At 33.1% G+C, this 16,784-nt stretch overlaps 1 protein-coding gene across 4 annotated transcripts in view; it reads left to right on the plus strand.

The window, feature by feature from the left end:
- SCLT1 (sodium channel and clathrin linker 1) overlaps positions 1 to 16,784 on the plus strand; it is a 256,899-nt gene that overhangs the window by 53,063 nt on the left and 187,052 nt on the right. For 2 of the 4 annotated variants that reach the window (XM_027857572.1, XM_027857576.1), the window contains exons 4-6: positions 3,188 to 3,260; positions 8,623 to 8,678; positions 16,612 to 16,747. In XM_027857572.1, coding sequence (XP_027713373.1) covers positions 3,188 to 3,260; positions 8,623 to 8,678; positions 16,612 to 16,747 — 265 coding nt within the window. Of the gene's footprint in view, positions 1 to 3,187; positions 3,261 to 7,202; positions 7,270 to 8,622; positions 8,679 to 16,611; positions 16,748 to 16,784 lie in introns of those variants that run through there. The other 2 variants (XM_027857574.1, XM_027857573.1) reach the window with 2 other exon arrangements.

Below are 16,784 nucleotides of genomic sequence, written 5' to 3' on the forward strand. Positions count from 1 at the left end.
GACAGTATTTTCCATCATGAGTCCTTTGGAGTTGTCTTAGATCCTTGCATTGCTAAGAAGAGATGAGTCTATCAAAGTTAGTCATCGCACATTGTGGCTGTTACTGTGTACAATGTTCTCCTGGTTCTGCTCACTTCACTCAGCATCAGTTCATTCAAGTCTTTCTAGGTTTTTCTGAAGTCTGCCTGCTTATGATTTCTTATGAAATAATAGTATTCCATTACATTCATATAGCACAACTTGTTCAGCCATTCCCCAACTGATGGGCATCCCCTCAATTTCCAATTCTTTGCCACCACAAAAAGAGCTGTTATAAATATTTTTGTACATGTGGGCCGTTTTTCCAATTTGTATGATCCAACCATTGTGGAGAGCAATTTGGAACGATGCCCAAAGGGCTACAAAAATGTTCATACCCTTTGACCCAGCAATATCATTTCTATATTGCTGGGTCAAAGGGCATAGTTCCAAATTGCTCTCCACAATGGTTGGATCAGTCATATGCTTATTCTTTTTTTTTTTTTTTTTTTGGCTAGGCAATGGGGTTAAGTGACTTGCTCAGGGTCACATAGTTAGTAAGTGTTTTGTGTCTGAGGCCAGATTTGAACTCAGGTCCTCCCAAATCCAGTGCCAGTGCTCTATCCACTGTACCACCTAGCTACCTCACATATGCTTATTCTTAAAGGAATTATTTCATAATATAAGATAATGATAAAAAAATTTTTTAGGGATGCTAAGGGAAAGTCAGACTTTATTATAATATTTACTCTTTCATTTATGATACCTTTTTAGGAAATGTTCAACAAGTTTGTTAGACCAAACTATTATCATTTCAATGCTGATGATTCTTAAATCTACCCTTCTATCCCTCTACCAAGTCTCTACTGACTTCCAGACTAGCATTTCCAACTGACTTTCAGATATCTTAAAATGGATGTCCAGTAGACATCTTAAATTCAGCAAGTCTAAAATGGAACTCATTATCTTTACCCTTCAACCCTTCCCTCTTCCAGTTTCACTTACTACTGTCAAGGGCACCATCATTCCAGTCCCAGAAGCTAATAGCCCTAGGTGTCATCCTTGACTTCTTGCTGTATCTCATCCCCTATGCACAACCTGTCGCCAAGGTCTGTTGATTTTATCTTTGTAACATCTCTCCAATATGTCCCCTTTGCTCCTCTGATACTGCCATCCCCCTAGTACAGGCTTTTTATCACTTCATACCTGGACTATTTCAATAGCCAACTGGTGGGTCTGCCTCCCTCAGATTCTCTACCCAACTCCATCCTCCACTGAGCTGCCAAAGTGATTTTCCAAAAATGCAGATCCAACTATTTTACCCACTAATCAGTAAACTGCAGTGGCTCTCTGACACTTTCAGGATCAAATGCAAAATCCTCTGTTTGGCATTCAAAGCCCTTCATAACCTATACATATACAAACCTTTGTAGTCTTCTTACATTTTACAATAGCCTCCTGGCCCTCCCCGCCCCGCACCTTCAATGTACTTTTCATTTTAGTTACACTGGCCTCCTTGCTGTTCCACAAACAAGACACTTCCTCTCTCAACTGTGGGCATTTTTTGTCTGTCCCCCATGCCTCGAAGGCTGTCTCTTCTCATCTCTGCCCCCTGACTTTCCTGGCTTCTTTCAAGTCCCAGCTAACAATCCCTTTCCTACAGGAAGCTTTTCCCAATCGTTCTTAATTGAAGTGCCTTTTCTAAGTTAATTATTTCCTGTTCATTTTGTACATAGGTTGTTTGTACATATTCGTTTGTTTGTTATGTCCTCCATTAGTTTGTGAGTTCCTCAAGGGCAGGAACTGACTTTGTCTTTCTTTGTGTTACTAGCACTTAGCACAAAGAAGTGGAAATTGCGGGGATGCCCATCAATTGAGGAATGGCTGAACAAGTTGTGGTATATGATTGTGATGGAATATGATGTGCTATAGGAAATGATGAGCTCTAGGCAGCTAGGTGGTGCAGTAGATAGAGCACTGCGCCTGGAGTCAGGAAGACCTGAGTTCAAATCTGGCCTCAGACCAAACACTTGACACTAACTGTGTGACCCTGGGCAAGTCACTTAACCCCAATTGCCTCACAAAAAAAAAAAGAAAGAAAGAAATGATGAGCTCTTCGATTGTAGGAAAAATAGACAGACTTGCACAAAATAATGAAGAGTGAAATAAGCAGAACCAAGAGAACATTGTGTATAGTAACAGCAAGATTGTTTTAAAAACAGCTTTGAACAATTAAGTCATTTTTACTAGTATGATTACCCAAATTAACTACAAAGGACCTATGAAGGAAGACACTATCTGCATCCCGAGAAAGAACTGATAAATAAAAGTACGTATAGAATGATTTCACATATATTTTACATATTTGTGTCTAATGGTAGCCATCTCTAGGGTGGGGAGGGGAAGGAGGAGGGAAAAAAGGGAAAAAGAAAGAAATTTACATGATAACTATTGGTGTGTGACATTTGAAAAGGTTCAAGAAACATGGTTTCTGGGTAATTTAATAATTTTATTAATAAGGCCAGCAGGTTTTTAATAAAAGAATGGTCATTTGGCTGTCTCTCTCAGACCAAAGACCCCTAATGGTGGTGGGGTCATAGTTTATATGCCCTTTGAAGAGGAGGTATTCCCAAGGGATGCCTAATCACCTCTGATTGGTTAATCAAATGGGTTGTGGGCTATCTTAAGGTAAGTGACTTAGGTCACTCAAATCTTGATCAAAGAGACATCAGTGTCCATATCACCTGTCTTGATAATAGGACCTGTCTGATCAACCATAATGAGTAGGAATACATCCATTAGCCTAAACTCAGAATTTCTTTTACTGTCTGACTAGATATTGGCCTGGGTAAATCTCTAAGAGAAATTTGCCATACTGGTTGGTTTCTGGATGAGGAATTAGAAAAGGGGAAAAACCTTGGTCTTAATACAATAATTAGTTGTTAAATATGAGAAATATTCATTTCTCACATATATTTAAAAGGAATAGCAAGTTGTACATAATAGATTTGCAGTTTCATGTGCAATCTTTTTTTCTACTAGGTTATGGAAATGCTTGTGTTATTTCATAAATTAAAAATAAAATTTCATTTTCACCACCAAAAATAAATAAATAAATGCTTATTGACTCACTGACCAGAATAAATTATATTAATTCTTTTATTTTCAGCTTTTTAGCTCCTCTTATTTCTGAGTATGATAAACATCTAGAAGAGGTGAACAGGCAACTAGAATATTATCAGGTATGAATTCACATTTGTACAGATTTATAAAATATGTATTTCTTAGTATAAAAGAAGAAAACAAATAGACCACCTTGTTTTTTGAACAGTCTTAATAGAAAGAATTTAACTTCCAAAAAGTTAAATTCTCGATTATCATTACATATTAGGGATTTTTTTTTAGGCTTAACCTTCAGATAATTTTTTCATCCCAGATTAATATACTAACAGACTACCTCTTCTTGCTTCACCCAATTACAGTATGCTTGGGGAAATAAATGCAGCAGTTTTCAACTGAACCCCAAAACAAGCTATTGCATTTAGCAAACAAACTCCTCAGCATTTAGTTCAGATCAACAGATAGTGATCGCATATGCATGACAAAGTTGACTGGCATTTACCAAAATTACCTGTATCACTAGAAAGGTGGCATCCTGGCCTATCTTAAGCACTTTTTCAATTTATCAGAATTTGGATTTAACTTAGCAAGTTTTTTTTAGAAGCATCAGTTGTACCAGCTTCTCCCTGTGGGTAGCTATGGACATTCTTGAAGTTCTTTGGTTCTGCAGATATTACTGGTGAAGCAAGAACTTGGCACAGGTATAGAAAACCCAAGGGACTTTGGCATTAGTATTCTGGCAATAACAAGAAGTCATCCCAACAAAATATTGAATATAAATTTGTGAAACACTATATGAACCTGGGGAGACCAGCCAAGATCATGGAGTAGAAGGAGATAGTGCATCCTTACTCCTTCCACAATGATTTAAGATGGACACCAAATCTAATAGTGCTTGGGAAATTGAAGGAGAAACTACAGTGGGTCATTTTTTCCAGCAAAAGGTCATAATTTAGATATTCAAGCAAGTGACCTGGGCAGAAACTGTGTAACATATTGGGATCATGGACTTACCACCCAGAACTCTGAGGTAGGGCAGCAGGTGTAAGCTTAGAGCTGATTTTCTCACTCTCAGTTTATGCCAGCAGCTAGAGGTTTTCCAGAGGGCCTGGAGTATAGTCTCAGTGAACTGCCCCCCCCCCCCCATTCCCTCCCCCCCCCCACATGAAGTTGCCCAGAGCAGATCATGGACTTAGTTCCTTACTCTTTCAGGAAAGCAGCACAGAGGAGTCTCCCTTAGGGCAGGATCAATCACTCAGTCACAAAAGAGCTCACAGCTGACAACTGTTGGTTACCCAGAGCAGATTTGTTGGAATACTGAATAAACGACAAGAAAAAAGTGAAGAACCTTTGTGAGGACCGGCATGCTGAAGACACAAACCCAGAAGAAGAGAATAACTTCAAAATGTCCACAAGCAAAGTCTCAAGGCAAAACAGCTTGCCCACAGATCAGTTAGAATTCCTAGAAGAAATGATGCAAGACTTTTGTTTTGTTTTTTAAATGAGTTAAAATAGTATTATAAATAAAATGAGAGCAATAGAGGACAGAACTAGAAAAGAAATGAGAGCTATGGAAGAGAGACTTGAAAAGAGAAAACAGCTTGGCACAAGAGGTACAAAACTTATCCAAATAACATATTCTCTGAAAACTAGAATGTACCAAATGTAAGTTAATGGCTTCATGAGATATTAATGTCCATGAGACAACAAGAAATATTAAAGTAAAAAGCATGAAAATAGAAAAGAAAATATAGAGTTGCTTCTGTCAGAAACAAATGACCTGGGAAACAGATCAAGGAGAGCTAACTTAAGAATATTTGGAGTACCTGAAAGGTATGACTGAAAAGAGACTGGATATCATATTTCAAGACATGAAAGAAAACAACCCAGATTTCTCAGATCTGGGGACAAAATGAAAATATAAAAAAATCCATTTGTTATCTCTCCTGAAAGAAACACCAGAATGAAAACTAGTATTATTAGAATCAAAATCTGAGATGTTCCAGGTCAAAGAAAAAAAACCAAACAACAAAACTCTGCAAGGTAGCAGAAAGAAAGAGTTAAAATACTGAAGAACTGTTGTCAGGTTCACACAAGATTTAGCAGTTATCATTATAAAGGAGAACATGGAATAAGATATTCCAGCGGGCAGAAGATATAGTCTTACAACTAGCAAAGCTGAGTTTGATTCTATAAGTGGGGAAATGAATTTTTAGGAAATAGAGGACTTCTAAGAAATCCTAATGAAAAGACCAGAATTTATTAGAAACTTTGAAATACCAACGCCGGAATAAAAATAAACATAAAAAATTAAATACAAGTGAGTAGTCAGAATAGACTTTGTAAGGATGAAATGTCTGTGTTCTAATTGGAGAGGGGAGGGATAGGGATGATGGAACTATCCCCTAAGAAACAATATAGATATAAACAGAAGTCATAGAAGGATTCAAATAAGATAGAGGCCCTGGGAGTGATTTTTATTATATTTTGATGATCTTAAATGGATAAAGAAAAGTGAGAGGATAAAAGCATACACTAAGGGAAAAAAGAGGAAAAATGAGAGTGAGACATCATCTCACCTAAATGGGAGGCCCAAGTGAAGTTCATTCAGAAAAAGAAAGAGTAGAGAGAATAGATGTCACTTGAAAACTCACTTTGAACTGATGCAAAGTGAAGAGAGAAGAGCCAGGAGAACACTTTATGGTATAACAACAAAACAATTTTGAAAGACTTAAGAACTTCTTTATTACTATGAACAACCATGACTCCAGAGGATTGATGATTTACAATGCTGTCCACCTCTTGACAAAGAAGCGATGGACTAGATATACAGAGCAATGCATATATTTTTGGACATGACCAAGATGGGATTGTGTTTTACCTGACTATATTTTGTTATAGGCATCTTGTTGTTATTATTATTTGTTTTTCCCCTAGTGGTGGAGGTGGGGTGAGGTTGGGAGACGAGCAGATGCCTGTTAATTTGGAACAAAAAAATAATTAAAAAATATATAAATGCCTCCAGTGTAAACAAAAAGACAAATGATTCATTTTTTGTTGGAACCACTTAAAAGATGACTCAACTTCTTGTGGGAAGGGTAATAGGTGTGATTAGGTTTGGTGTGAGCAACAAGTAAGGTATCCCACTTACTTTTCTCTTTTTTCAAGCAATGATAGGATAACATCTTGTTTGTGTTTTGAGGGATGAAAGATGATCTAATTATCATGAGGTATGATTATAATTAGTTGGATGAATTCCAGTATCTTTTCATATGTTATTCCTTATCAGTAGAATGTAAGCTCCTTGAAGGCATCAACTGGCTTTCTGAAAACTGGAATCTTCCCAAATTCCCTATGCTGAGGGTGGGTACTTTCAAAAGTATAAATTGTTAAGTATTGGAAAATTGTAAATGATCCAAACTTCAGTTTCAACTCTTATTCCTTGGAAATTAAAAAGGGGCTTAGATAGTTAAATGTTCAGTCATTAAGTTATAATGTCAATTTGCAAGTCAGTTTTTTGGAACTGACTTGATATATTTCCCATTAAATGTGATACATGGCTGTTAGGTTCCAAATGTATCCCAGAAAATCCCATTTAATAATTATTTAGCTATGTTTGAATATATATATAGCACTAGCATCCCTTATGCTTTCAATATGCTTTCAAAATGCTTTTAAGTTCATAAAAGCTCATAAAAGCTTATGTTGGCCTTCCTTCAACTGCCAGTGACTAGTCTAAGCTATTTTGAAACTATAGTAGCTTCTATTAATTCTTCTGAAAATTGACAGATATTACTTTTAAAAATGTTTTCAAACAAAAGATTTAACATTTTTATTTTGGGGATTGGTGAGAACAGACTTTCTAAAGATAGTAGTAAAAGTAGTCTGTAAAAGTAGATTTCTCTGGTGCTGTAATATACAGATTATCTAGATTTATAATGCATGTAAAGTCTAGGTATAAGATATAGATAGATATTAACACATATACTTTTAAGAAATATTTTGAGTCTAATGTACATATTTCTATGCTTTTGTTAAGTATTTAACTTTCCTTCTCACTTTAGCATTTTCTAGCTCCCTAAAGTTGATTGTGTCATGTGGGTTTGCTGCTACTGCCACGCTTTTTTGAGGGTATGTAATGATAAGGATATTTCATGGTATTCCTCAGAGTAGTCAAAAAGATAGCAAGGAGTTCTCAGTGCTTAGTAGAATTAGCCCTTATAATTTCTCACTGGCCCACTTTTATAAACCAATATGGTTTGAAAGGGATATAAATAAATGCCTTAACTATTTGCTGTATACAAATGCTCCTATCAGAAAAATGGAATTCATATTATGAAGACTAAGGGATCGCTTCTACTATACACATGGCTAGAATGCTTTATATTTTATATATATGTCTAATATATAAGTTAAGAATGATGCATGCTTTTCCTGAAAGGCAATATCTTGACAACAAAAAGATAGTTCTTTTAAATATAAAAGTTCTATTCACTGAATGCCAGAATAAAAATTATTAAATGGGATTATATATTCATTCTTCAGTTTATATCCATGTTGTATTTTTGTACCCATTTTGTACCATTTTATCTGTACACTGAGAATATGAAACTGAATTACAGTGGGTCTGGGAACTTGCTTTGGTCCACAGCTCCTATGGAAAAGTTCTGATTTAGATCCAGGCCGGCCCTGTTGGGTTAGGGGTATTTAGGGAAGCTGAGTTAACGTAGTTTATTGTTATTGTTCATTTGTTTCAGTTGTGTTCGACCCTTTCTGACCTCACTTAGGGTTTTCTTGGTATAGATAATAGAGTGGTTTGCCGTTTCCTTTTCCAGCTCATTTTACAGATGAGAAAACTGAGACAAACAGGGTTAAACAACTTAGACACACAGCTCGAAAGTGTCTAAGGCCAGATTTGAACATCAGGAAGTTGATTCTTCCTGACTTCAAGCCCGGCACTCTATTCACTGTGCCACCTAGCTGCCCATATGTTAGCATATGGGTTAGCATATGTTTCTGAACTCTGTTTTTCTAGATTGAAATAGACTGTTGTCTTTTCCCCATTTTCAATTCCTGTTCATGTTCCTGAGTTACTGAGAATAGATGTAGTCTTAATTCCAAAACGGACTGACAAATTTACTGAACTATATAGACTTTCCAAGGAAACTCGCCATATCTATTATAATGTCAGAGATATTTTTCAGTATCATTTGAATTAAAGGAAAGACATATGAATATTTATGAAATATATGGTATAAAATGTTAGTAGTTGAGATTGTCTTTCATGTGTGTTACTATAAATAAATGTTCAGCTTTACTACATGCATTGTATAAAATGTTCGCCTTTGAAATTGATAATTAGAAACAATAAATTATTCTTATGTCAGTTGACATTATGGCATCTGATTATTCTTATATGATCTGACTACTCAGTGGTACCATAATTATAGAATACTAATTATCGTGGTCATTTTTTTTTCTCAGAAACAGGTTGGGGAGATGACACTACAACTTGAAAATGTTGCTAAGGAAAATGAAAGGTAAGTTAAATCTCATATCACATTCTTTTGCTCTTTATTAACATTGTTATCCCCTATTGTAAAATAGTATTTCATTCACAAAATACCTAACTGGATATTCTTCAGACTTACATGAATAGTCCAGACAACAAAAGAATAAAACTGTTAAGCGCTGAGTACAGTCAAATGTATATTCTTTTCAAGTCAAGAATTAAAAACATTTTGTGTAGTTTTGTTAGGTGAAAGCTTATTTTCATTTTTTAAAATCAGTATTTGCAATTTTCAGGTCAAGGAGAAATACTTTTAAAATCATTAGATTCCCTGAAAAGCTTGATTTAAAAAAAAATGGTATATTTCAAGAAATAAATACTTCCTGATTTATTAGAATCAGAGGGCAAAGTAAAGACAGAATCAATCTATCATCTGTTGAAAGAAACTCTAAAAAGAGAAGTACTAGGATTGCCATATCTAAAACTGAGCACTGACATCAAAGCAGTAAAACTGAAAATATATAGAAAGAAGCGCTTCAAGTACCAATGGACCACAGTCAGGATTACACAAGACTGAAAAGCTTCTACTATAATCTAGAGGTACTCTTGTAATGTAATATTCCAAAAGGCAAAAAAGAAATAGCCTTATAACCAAGAAAAACTTACCCTGAAAAGCTGAGTAGAATCCCACAGGGGGAAAATAGACCTTTAATGGACTAGAGGACTTTCATTATTTCTAATGAAAAGAATAGAACTGATTAGGAACTCTGAAATAAAATATACTAGAAGAAACAAGAGAAACCTAGAAAGGAAAATTTATTTGAGTATTGGAAGGGGCTGCATAATGATGCGTTTATATTTTAATTGGGGAGAATGAATGTGTCCCTTTAGAACCTTAATATCTTCAAAGGAAGTTAAAGGAATTAAATAAGAAGAACAGAGGTCCTTTAGAGTATATTGGTTCTATTCTGAGGATTTGAAAAGGGGAAAGATTAGGAAAGGTGAAAAAATACACTTGTATAAAAAGGAGGAAAAGCAGGATAGAACTTGATATTTCTCATCAATAGGTACACTAGGAGAAGAATATACAAATATAGAGGAAGGTCTGGGAGGGAGTAGACATTACTAGATGAACCTCACTCTTATTGAAACTGACAAAAGGGGGTTGAATATCCACACAGTTTGTTATTAAAATATATCAAACACAACAGAAAAAACAAGTGGGGATAGAGGAAGGAGAGGAGTTTAACAGGGTGGATATTACTGGGAAAGGAATAGTCATAAGCAAAACAAACTTCCTCATCCTGAAATGGGAAAAGCAAATAACTAAACTCTATGGGGATGCCTTAGATCACTTCTTAAATGTAATAGAGTATTGTTGGAACATAAGAAATGACAAACAATATTATTTAAGAAAACCTGGGTTGGGGCAGCTAGGTGGCACAGTGGATAGAGCACCGGCCCTGAAGTCAGGAGGACCTGAGTTCAAATCCGGCCTCAGACCAAACACTTGATACATACTAGCTGTGTGACCTTGGGCAAGTCACTTAACCCCGATTGCCTCACTAAAAAAAAAAAACCAAAACCTGGGTAGTATGAAGTGACACATAATGAAGTGAGCAGAACTAGGAAAACAATTTATACAAGAATAACACTGTAAAGAAAAACAGCTTTGAAAGAACTCAGATCACTTCACCTCTAAGTATGTCTTAGAGGACTTGTGGTGAAGCATGGTATTCCTACTTTCTGTCAGAGAGAAGATAGAAACAAGAAATTTTTGGTTGTTATCACTGTGTGGATTCATTTTGCTTGACTATGTTAAAAGAGTTCTTTTTTAAAAGGGCTTTTATTTGTTAAAAAGTTTTTAAAATTTTCTTTACTTCTCTCAGTTAATTATGGAGAAGGGTATGAGATTGGGCACCAATAGTGATGCCAGAAAAAATGAAACATTTTTTTTAAAAAACACTTCGATGAAAACATGCATTTCTCACAGATGAGAAAGTTTTTTTTCTTTGATGCACATATGAGGTTAAGAAGGAAGCACAGATAAGTAGGACATTTTTGAAAATATAAAATGATATACTTTTTTTTTTTTAAAAAAGTGATGTGAAATGGGGATTCATGGTTTAATAGAGAAACCTCTTTTTTCTTGTCTGTGTCTAGAAATGCTCCTTTTTGGTGTTTAAGTTGAGAATTTGAAAAAGGATATTGGTAGCAAAAAAAATTGTCCTTTTTAAATCTTAACTAATAGAAATACAAAACCCAAATTTTATAATGTAAAGCTAAAACTAAAACACATACAATATTCTCCAGTTAAAAAATTTTGCAAGAGATAGGTAATCAAATCTGACGTGACCATCACTGAGTAACCTAAGATTCATCTAATTTCCCTAGACAGCCAATTCTAATTTAATATTGCTAGAATCAAGGCCTATTCTTGACGTTAAATCAGTTTGTTACAGTCTGGCACAGTTTAGACCTTATTAATTTTTTTATCTGCCATGTCTGAAGCCTTATTGAACTCCTTAGAGTCTATAGTTGAGTATATTGTCTAGAAGTCTATCCAGATGTTTTGCTCTATCAGTGTTAATAGAAGACATAGGTGTAGTCTTTGCTATTAGAGAGCCTGAGGATGGTGGATTACTAGAGTTTTGGAGTTCTGAGCTGCAGTACATCTAACTGCATGGCCATTGGCAAGTTATTAACCTTTCAGCTTTAGTTTACTAATAAACTGTTAGTAATAATAAAAATACTTATAAAGAGAAATTGTGATGTAGTTGATAGATACATAGCCTTAGAGTTAGGATGATCTGGGTCCATATTCCACCTCTGACACACTGTGGATGTATGAACCTAGGCAATTTTCTAATACCATAGGTTGCAGAGGAGTTGCTGGTTTGCATTGGTAGAGAAATTTTCCTTCCTGGAATTCAATAGACTGATAAATCACAGACCTGTAGTATCTACCCAATAACATTGTTATGAAGATCAAAACAGATATTGTTTCAGAACTCATCAGTTATTAGATTCAGAATATCATTATGAATGTTAGTCATCTTAGAACAGAGCCATGTTGTTTACTTTTCATATTCTTCCATGATGGTGAAAAATTTGTTAAAATTATTGAGCTCCTTATTTCAAAATGATAAAGAAAGCCACTGATCCTAACTTCTTTTATGAGGAAAAAAATGTAATCCTAATTCCTAAACTAAGGAAGGATAAAGTAAGAAGGAGAATTATAGATCAATATCATTAATGAATATTGACTTGAAATCTTTAAATAAAATCCTGTCAAACAGACTAGTAGTTTATCCAAGAAATCATTAATTATGACCAAATTGGATTTGTACCAGGAGTGCAAGGGTGGTTCGACATTAGGTAAACAATTCATAATTAATCATATTTAAAATAAAAACATCCTAGGTCACATTATTATCTTAAGAGATATAGAAATGAACTTTGACAAAGTATAACATTTATTTATGCTAAAATCTCTTCAAAGTATAGCAAGATCTTTTTTCTAATATAATGTTTTTATCTGAAAACAAAAAGAAGCATTATGTGCAATGGGGTTACACTAGAACTTTTCTCAGTACATACAAGAGTAAAGCAAGGATGTCCCCCTTCCTGCTATTATTGTTATAGAAATCCTACCAACAGCAGTAATGTACAAGAAAGAATTACAGGAGTAAATGTAGGCAAAGAGGAGACAAAACTAATGACATTGTGGTTTACTTAGAAAATCCTAGGAAATAAGCAAAGAAACTTATTAAGACAAGTAGTAGCTTCAACAAAGTTTTGGGCTGTAAAATAAATCTATGTATATCAATAGCATTTCTATACAATAACAAATCTAAAAGAAGACAATAGGAAAGAAAATTCCATTCAGAATAACTGCAAAATGCATAAAATATTTGGGAATCAGTCTTATCAAAGAACACACAACATTTGCATAGTTTCTATTACAAAATACTCCCTGAAGAAGTAAAAAAGAACTTTAATTGATGGCAAAATATTCAGTGTTTAGTGCTGGATTTTGCCAATATAGTAAAAATGATAATATTATTAAAGATAATTTTTGTCTTATTTCCATATCGATCAAAATAGGAAGAGATATTTTGCAGAACTAGGTATAGTCATTTAAGAATTCATTTGGAGGCATAAAAGATTTAAAATATCAAGGGAAATAATGAAAGAAGATAGGAATAAAAGAGGTAAAAATACTTCTAGATTTCAAACTGTATTATAAAACAGCAATCAACAGACTCATTTTTTATTAGTTTAAAAAAATAGAAAAGCAAATAAGTGGAACAGACCACTTGGGAGAGTCATAAATAATGATAATAACACAGAGTTTGAGAAACCTAAAAACAAATTACTTAGGGAAAAAAACTCTATTTGATTAAAAAAAAAACCTGCTGAGAAAACTGGAAAGTAGTCTGGTAGAAATTGGCTGAGATCAAGACTTTACAAAATATTCCACATTAAATTCAAAATGACTATGCAGTCTGAATGCCAAATATCATACTGTAAAAAGAAAAATTAGAAGAGAAGCATATCAGGTATTTTTTACAGGTATAGATAACTAAGAGATGAATTCTTAACCAAACAAGGGGTGTTGATCACAATGTGAAAAAAGTTATCCCTTTATTCTTCATAGGAAATCTTGTTACCCTACTGCATTCATCAGTCATTGAAGTTTGTGGTATTTTTACTTTAGGTTTTTACTTTTATAAGCATTAACACTTTATGTGAAAATCATCATTCTTTAATAATTAATGATGTTGTTTACAGGGTCTTTATAGTATATATGATTTTCTTTGATCTTAAAGCCAAGTTTTTTTCCCTCTGTTGTGTCTCGTTTTTGAAGTCAATGAGATAATATGATTCAATGTTAATATATAATATTTACTTTAGGAAGAACTAAGTAATTTAACTGTTTTGTATCATGAGAAGATTTCATTCTCTGAAGTCATCTGTTTATGTTTTAAACCAAAAAAGTATAAACAAATAATGGAATATAGCTAGAGATGAAATGTAATTTCTTAATCTTAAATTCATGAAAATTTATTAAGTTCTTAAGTCTGCCTGTAGCCTAAAGCTTTCAGTAAATTTTACTATTGAAAGGAAAGAATAATTGTTGCTCATTCATTTTTGTGGTAGTTTTCTGTGCTTGTAAAACATATATTTTAAAGTTCAGCCAGGAGTGAAAACCTTTCAAAGAATTAAGTAAAGCTATTTTAAGATTCAATTTTAAAATGATAGAAGAAAATGCAAAAATATGTAATAATTGACATAATGATTCATTGAAGTAGTACATGCCTTTATTAATACATGTATAACACATGATGAAAAATGTCATAGCGGCATCTCACTTTTCTGAAAATTTTTTATATCAGTCATTCTCCCCTTTGGGGAATATGTCTGAGACCCAGAAAACAAGAAAAAAAAATTCCTGTGAAGCTAACTGCCCAGAATCTACACATTAAAATCAAATGAAGTTTACTTATTAGAGAATCCCTCATGTGGCAATTTAGCCTTTTTTAATACCAAATTCTAACAAACTTGATAATGTAATTTCTAAATCTATATCAGATTAGCTATAACTAATTAAAACTTGGAAGATGGGCTGGTATCTACAGCAAGAAGTGGCAATGTGACAGCAAGAGAGGAAATGCAAAACTAAAAGCTAGACACTAAAACTTTAAAAACTCACCATTTATTATGTACAATACCCCTTCACATCTGAATCTGTTCTCATGGCATCACTATAATAATTTATATCAATAATATGTATCAGTAATAATTTATCTAATGAATTTTATTTTAAAAGCTATTTAATTATCTGTGTTTTTGTAGTTTAAGAAATCAGGAAATGTGTAATTCATTTTCAAAAGATTTCCAAATGAAATATTGAAAAAAATTTTTAAAAGTACACTTGAAAGAGATAAGCCCATAGCTATTCTAAATTACTTATTTCCCAAGGGACTTTTATGGTCAGTCTTTACTGTACACTTAGTAAATATGAAAAGTTTTCATTACTGTGGACATTCTGTCAAATATTGCTGGACAGTCAATGTTTTTTGGTGATAACCAATACCCAGACTTCTAATTTATAGGGTTTTTAGTTTTGTTTTGACATCCCAGTTTCCTCTTTTTTATTGTACATTACATATTGTCAAGAGAGCAATTATTATCCTACACATTTAACCATCTCCTTGCTTCAGGAGGTGCTTCATGTTTGAGAGAGGGCAGACTTGTTAGACAGAGGAAGGGAGATGGGCTGCAGAATGGGTATACTGGACAGCTTCCTTCCACCTCCTGAGTCAGGTCTTCATAGGCTTCATTACTTAGTTTGAAGTGAATTCAAATGTAAGTACAAAAATAAATATACATGATCCAAATTCAAATATAATTTATTTTTATAGTATTTGTTCTTTGGGTTTTCTTTCCATTAGCATGAGAACTGACCATTTATGAAAATGAAAATGTATTTTTTCTGCATGTTAGATTTTGAAAAGTGGTTATTCATTGAGGTAAAACTATGTTTATTTTTGTGCTCATGTTGCAAAGAAGAGTAAAAGAAAATCAGAAATGATTTTGAAAAATAATATTCAATAATCTGATGGAAATTGAAACTCTTTTGCCACACTCAATTAGAAATACAAAATAACACCTGTTTGATAATTAAGCTTTCATAATCTCACACGCTATTCTTTACTTTAACTAACATTCTATTTTACCTACTTAAAATTTTGAAATTGAAATTTTTCAACTTGAGTATGTAATGATAATTATTGAGATTTAAATGAAACTTGTTTAGAGATTTTTACAAATAACCCCTTTTTGAGGTTAATACTCCCCTCCCCCCAGTATTTTTTGGTAGTAGAAAATATATTTATTTGTAAAAATACTTACTTAGGGAGTATAATTCTATGATCCTAAATAAATAGCCAGTTGCATCACACAATCAAATAGATATTCCCATAATTATTTCTTGTAATGTTAGTTTTTGTGTATTTTCATTGAGTTTTGGTATCAATTCTTGTTTTCTTTTTTTTTTTTAAAGAGGTGACTAAATTTCTTTGATTTCAAGAGAAATGATTAGTTTTATTTTGGAAATTTTAAATAGGTACCTTAGATGTACTTGGCTTAAAGTAACATTTTCTACTTCAAAATTACTTTGAAAAGATGAAATATTTGTTTGGAGTGCCAGCTTTTATGTAATTATGTCAGAAACCTCCTATTTAATTGAATAAACTAAATTTCACATTTTAGGGTTTTTTTTTTTGCTCAATTTAATTGTTAGTCTTGAATTTACCTTTAAAGCTAAATTATTTGCAAAACTTTATATAAGTAGGTAGATGGTCTTTACAAGCATTAATTTTATTCTATAGTATTGGTTGAGGCTAGCTAGAGGCAAGAGAAATGCATCTGAAGAATTATAGAAAACAATGACTATTTCAATAAGAATAAAACTACTTTTATCCTTTGATTTTCAATATAAAATCATTCTTAATTATTTTGTAGATTTCTTAAATTTTTTTTCTCTCTCAAAGTGAGATGTAACATCTAACTCTTACCTCCTGTGAAAAGCTTTGGCTTCCTTATGATAGTTTGAACTTTATTTTAAATTAATTATATCCAATTTCATTCATGTAAAATTATGGACTTGTCTTTTCATTGTAATATCATATATTTGATGAGGATGATGCTCTTATTTTTAACTTCCAGTTTGGAAGTATGTTTCAAAATGATTTTGTATGAAGAATTATTTTTTATTCAATTACTTGTTTCATTTGTACTTGAATGTTTATTACTATTTTAAAATATTGACCTTAAACCATTAAAAAAATTCCAGTTATTAAACATAAAAATTATCCAGTTATTAAAACATAAAAATTCCAGTTATTAAACATATAAACATAATAATACATTATTACTGTATTTTTATTTTGCTAAAGGTTGCATGGTGAACTAAAAGAAGCTGTCGAAAAGCAGTTAGAGGTCCTTCCCTTTGGTACTTTATTGGACACTGATGTGTTTACAGATGAAGAAATGGTCAAGAACCTACAAGAGCAGTTACAACTAGTTAATCAAGTAAGCTAACAGTAAATATGCTGTTCCATTTCTTTGA

This window comes from Vombatus ursinus, unplaced genomic scaffold, assembly GCF_900497805.2.
Source record: "Vombatus ursinus unplaced genomic scaffold, bare-nosed wombat genome assembly UNPS02012179.1, whole genome shotgun sequence".
Classification (NCBI taxonomy): domain Eukaryota; kingdom Metazoa; phylum Chordata; class Mammalia; order Diprotodontia; family Vombatidae; genus Vombatus; species Vombatus ursinus.